At 34.6% G+C, this 6,000-nt stretch overlaps 1 protein-coding gene across 1 annotated transcript; it reads right to left on the minus strand.

Annotated features, from left to right (window-relative positions):
• Nucleotides 1-3,622: 3,622 nt before the first annotated feature.
• Nucleotides 3,623-4,057, minus strand: LOC103330480 (glutathione S-transferase T3-like). The gene has a single exon (XM_008233072.2). The coding sequence runs from the start codon at nt 4,055-4,057 to the stop codon at nt 3,623-3,625; it is 435 nt and encodes a 144-aa protein (XP_008231294.2).
• Nucleotides 4,058-6,000: the final 1,943 nt, after the last annotated feature.

The raw sequence follows: 6,000 nt of genomic DNA on the forward strand, positions 1-6,000 counted from the left end.
CTATAAGGTCATTTTCAAGTTCATAACTACCTTTAGAGACATTTACGAGTACATACTCAAACTCCCAGAAAACTTACAAATATCCTCCTCCGTTAGCCAAATCGTCAGTGAATCTATTAAATGTTGATGTATCAAAGGTGGGACCCATTTTTTAATGACATGGACTTCCATGTGGACAAAAAATTAATTAAAAATTTATAATTTCAAATATTTTTATAAAAAATATGAATATTCTATTAAAGGAATAAAAAAAAAAATACAACAATAAAAATCTTCAAAGTCATCCCAAAACTCGAGTTGCTTTTGTCGACTGACGCTGACATTGACGTCACATAACACCGGACAAGGGGTCTTCAACTTCCAAGCCCAAGGGTTCGCGCCACCCACAGACATCGAATTTCACCAACGAAGAAGCGGAAAATCCCCAAAGAATCGCCATCCTCTAAACGACGGTTCACGATATGGCCTAGCCACACCGATTTAATAAGTTGGAAAATCTCTAGCCGCTTGCCATCCTAAAAATATCTAGAAGTTGCATTCACTCAACGCCGAAGCCGACGCACCAAGAAAATGGAGGTAGCAACCAGTGCTCGATCGAGGGCTTTCCGATGTTTTCTTGTGAAAATTGTAAACAAAAAAGCTCTCGCCTTCGCCAACACAATCGAAACCCTAACCTTCGTCTAACTCAAATCCCTAGTCTCCAGTTGATCTGATTTTTGGGGAGGGGAAGAAGAGAAGGAGAGAGAAAGAGAGTTGGGTTTGGGGGTGGGTGATAAGAAAGGGATGGCTGAGAGGTGGGGTTGAGTCAAGAGGAAGAGAGGGTTGGCTGGGTAGGAGAAGAGAGAGGAGATTTTTTTTTTTTTTCATTTTTTAATGATTTTAATATGATAAAAAAATTATTTTTCACATGTACATAATTTTTTATTATTTATTTGTCCACCTGTAAGTCCACGTCATTAAAAAATAGAACCCACATTCACCATATCAGCATTTAACAGTCTGACTAACGGCGTGGGCAATTTGTAGGTTTTCTAGAAGTTTGAGTATGTACTCATAAATGTCTCTAAAGGTGAGTATGAACTTGAAAATGACCCTATAGTTTGGGGGTTTCTATATAGTTTTTCCATATAAAAAATAGTGTGATATGATGTTATCCGGAACAGCACCAAACACAGTATAACTTAATCAAAGGCTATTTATCCGGAACAGCACCAAACACCTTATAATATTATGGATAAACAATCAGTACTCTCCGAAACATATTAATACTATCAAACAAATTAATCAGTACAGTATGACGTACCAAACCAGCTTTAAGTGATTTTCTCATAGGTTACCAAACGGGCTGTGCTTCCCAATTTTTTTTTAAAAAATCACTTATCACTCCAAATAAGCAAGCCAAATGGGCACTTAAAAGGTGGTTCCTCTAGCAATGTTCTCTATTTTAGCTAACCTCGAATATTTTTTTATTTCTTAAAATCTACTTTTCCAACAGGTATTTTTTTCTTTTCCAAAATGACATATTGTCTATCTATAAATAAGAACATATCTTCACTCATTTTCCTCCATTCCTTCATTTTCTCAATATTATCCGTGGCGCATCATTCTATAGCAAGTCATTTTCTACGTAATATTCTCTTCGACAACGATGTCCTTGATGACCAATATGAAGATGGTTTGCTTGCACATATAAAAACAGAGAATCTATCCAATGAGGGATGAACATCAAGGCTTCGTGGTTTTGTTGAATGTTGTGTTGTCGTTCCACGCAACATAGCTTGAGGTGGTCGAAATATTTATCAAGATTATTTAGTTGATCCACTTGTATCTCATGACCATTTATTTAGGAGGAGGTTCCAATAACCCGCAACATTGTTCTTCGACTTAAAAGTGAGGTGGAAAATTACGATCCTTACTTTATTCGATGAAAGAATGCTGTTGAACTTCTTAGTTTGCCATCCTTTAAAAAGATCGCAGCCACACTAAGGATGTTTGCTTATGGCAATGCCATTGATAACGTGGATAAATATGTGAGGATTGGTGAAAGCACTGCTTTAGAGAGTCTAAAAAGATTTATCAAGGCAATTGTTGCAACCTTTGGTGATGAGTACTTGAGATCACCAAATAGCAATGACATCGCAAGATTGCTTGCAATTAGGGAACAACACGACTTTCCTGGGATGTTGGGGAGCATTGACTACATGCGTTGGAGATGGAAAAATTGTCCATATGCGTGGCAAGGTATGTATTCTGGTCATTTCCATGAACCAACAATTATTTGGTTAGCTATGGGCTTCATATAATTTTTGGATATGGCATGCCTTTTCTGGGTTACCAGAATCCCATAATGATATCAACGTCTTAGACTGATCTTCCATTTTCAATGAACTAGTTGAAGGTCACGCTCCTCCAGTCAACTAATTCAATTAATGGTAACAATTATACCATGGAAATCTCTCTGATGGTATATATCCAATGTGGTCAACATTTGTAAAAACAATCTCTGGTCCATAGAGAAATAAGAAGAAATATTTTGCTGCTGCTCAAGAGTCAGTTAGAAAAGACGTCGAACGTGCATTCGGGGTGCTTCAATCACATTTTGGTATTATGCGAGGATCAGCTCATTTATGGGGACCAAAACACAATGAAAGATATTATGTCTGCATGCATAATATGGTTATTGAGGAGGAGCAACATGATGAGGGATATTGTCGTCAAATCCATAACTTTGATAGAATGGGGGAAATTCCAAATATAGAACCTACACATGAGTGTTCTCTAGGACTAATGGAATTCGTTCAAAACCATATGAAAGGAACAAAGTTTTAACCTGCAATAAAAAAAGGTTCAAATGCATTGCACTTATAGAAATAGACTTTTAACTATTGCCAGATCTTTTTGCCAAGATGTCTTTTTGAAGGCCTATCATGTATTATGCTTGCATTGGTAGCATGTTAGTAGTATCCATTACCATTATTCTAGAATCCTCACTTTGATGTTGAATTTGAACTTCTTCACGCCTAATAGCAAGTTGCTTTTGCTCTGCAGCATACATCAATTGGAATTGCTCATCTTGTCTGCGTGCATATTCTAGTTTATGTCTTCTTAATTCTTGGATTTTTGAACATCTATTGCAGACTCTACATTGCCACCCATTGGATTTTTATCCTTTTCCTATCTTGACAATTCCTTTGCAGCCTTTTTACCTTCTGGCCTTTCTATACATGTAGATTCTTTATTATCTTCCCCTAAATTGATTGCACATGGAATGCAAAGATAAGAAGATGCAGGGCTTGCATTTTTACTAGTCTTGAATTTTTTTCTTGCAAGTTTCAGTAATCCATTTAGGTTGATCCTTCAATAAATGCGAACAATGCTCATACACAAATGCAAATCCCATAAGTTGTTGATACATTTCTTTTGCTTGCAAGATCTTACCAGTATTTTAATAATCAATCAAACAGTTTGTAACAAATCGTTTATAGTGTCAAAAACACAAATCATCGTACTAATCAAGTAAGAAATTCCAAGGTTTTATAATTTTTTTTTTTGCGAGAATAAATATACATAATGAATAAATTTGAGTGTAAATTGGTAATTTTGGCAAGAAGATTACCCTGTCTTATTCGTTTACACCGCTTTGAGACCTCCCTTCAATCTTGGCCATGTAGCCACAAAATTTATTCACTGGAAGTTGAATTCTTGACCAACGGTGTAGCAGAGAATTGGAAGTGCGTTCAAAAGTAAACTTCTTCTTTGCCATCAAGTATTCCCAAATTCTATTCCAATAAGTAGAACTCATTTGCTCGTTGCCATGCACTGGATTTAAGTTAACATTGAGCCATGAAGACACAAGAAGCATATCGTCTTCAACAACGAAATTCTTAGCTCTTTGTTGTTTCTTGGTGGTTGATCCAATTGGAACAGTCACTTGAGGCACTATATTGTCACCTTCACTTTGAGTAGTAGGTATGTTATTAAATGTTGAAAATGGATCAGTATGGTCTACCTGTCCATTGAGGATGTTGGCATAATATGCATTATCTACATAATTCATCTACATATATAGCCACATGACATTAAACCTATCAGATTAAGCAGTGGAGTGGGGAGAAATACAACCATAGTTAAGTTCATTAAAAAAATATTTTTGCAGAGAAGGATAAGATCTTAACAAAAACTAATGAGAAGCTCTGTGAAGGCACCCATCGAATAGTTTGCTGGCATAATTAAGTTCAATCAAGACAAACCCTAAAAATGCATTAATCTGAATCTTGCCTAACTTGAGTTTGCTCTAGATATTCAAATACTTGGTAAATCATATCAATTTCAAACACGTCCAAGCAAAAATCCATATACAAATTTCAAGAAAATTCATAAATAAAGAGGGAATTGTCAAATCTCACATGGAAATACCACTCAGAGTTCAAAGAGATGGAGAGAAACAGAGAAACAGGGTGAGAGAGAGCTGATAGAGAGAATAGGATGGAGACTTTGAAGTTTTGACTTTGAATTTGTTTACTGTTGCAAGGAGATGGCGAGCCTTGAATTTCTCTCTCCTAGTAGCTAGATATAGCGAGTCAAAATTGTGTTTTTCAAAATAGCAAGTAAGGCAGCGATCCTAATGAAGTCGCACATTTCCTTCTTTTTCGGCAAAATAGCTAGGGATGAGGTGATATCAACTGTGTTGGAGATGCTCTTAGTGTATTAAAATTTTCTAAAAACCAATTAGAAAATGACAAATGGCTAGTTTTTAAATAAGCTCTATATGGTTACTTGTCTAATATGTCATGTTAGAATGGGATTATTCAAGAAAATTCCTATATTTTTATATTGCGCCCAAAAATTCAAATTTTTTTGTAGAAAATGACAAATGGCTAGTTTTTAAATAAGCTCTATATGGGTACTTGTATAATATGTCATGTTAGAATAGGCCTATTCATGAAAATCCCTATATTTTTATATTGCGCCCAACAATTCAATTTTTTGTACTAAAACTGTTATATTATTTAGTTTGAAAACTATTATATTATTTAATTATTTCTGTCATATATTAAATTATTTTGTTGACGTTATAATTTATGCTTGAATTTTTTTGTTGGTCAAAATTTATGCTTGAAACTTGTGTGGTGGTTTGCAATTTCAGTACCTACCTTTTATTTTGTTCTTGATTTCTTTTGCTATGAAAAGAGTTTCATTTGATTTATTTTGAAATTATGTATGCAAAAGCATATCTTCTTTCCTGCTAAATTTTTGCTTGTGGTATGCGTTCAAACAAATGAATTTGAATTCTTTTGCTTTTTTTATTCTTAAATTTTAGAAGAAGGAATTAATTAAAATCATGAAAGTAACAATGCAAAGAAAGAGTAGTGCAAAACACAATCATATTCTCTTAGAGCCTATGGTCTAAGGAAATTGTGGTCACTCACTCTTGGATCTAATCTAGTAGTTGAAAAAAAAAAAAAAAACAAGTTTAAAATTTAATATATCATCATTTTATTTTAATGTTACTGTATAATATATTAATTTTACTTCAACAAAAACTGCAAAAAACGAACAAAAAAACAAAAAAACAACCAAAAGCATATTCTTCTCATTGTCGCCACCACAACCACTGACTTCAGTTGAAATTATAGCAAACCCAGTGAAGCGAGTGAGTTTGCAGCCTCATCTCAATCCAATAATTGAGTCATTTGAATGGTGGCTAGGAGTGGGCACGATCTAATTCAGTCTGGTTTTCCCCTAGAACCAAAATTGAAATTGAAACAGAATAATATACACAATTATGTTCGGTCCATTCATGCCTAAAATGACTAGGAAAACTGAACCAAAAGGCACATGTTCGGTTCCGATTCGATTTTGCCGATTTTCGATTTGGGCCTGAGCCCATTTTTGTTTTTGTTTTTTATTTTCACCCTTCAAATATGAAAAGCCCATTTCATTTAATTATTCTTTTAAATTTTGTGTAACAAGCATGAGGCCCCTATCTCTTCTTAATCC

Source organism: Prunus mume, unplaced genomic scaffold (assembly GCF_029339155.1).
Source record: "Prunus mume cultivar Tortuosa unplaced genomic scaffold, ASM2933915v1 scaffold25, whole genome shotgun sequence".
In the NCBI taxonomy this organism is placed as follows: Eukaryota; Viridiplantae; Streptophyta; class Magnoliopsida; order Rosales; family Rosaceae; genus Prunus; species Prunus mume.

Bases quoted from the DNA above. Each gene is read 5' to 3' on its own strand.
- LOC103330480 (XM_008233072.2), bottom strand. From the start codon at position 4,057: ATGAATTATGTAGATAATGCATATTATGCCAACATCCTCAATGGACAG.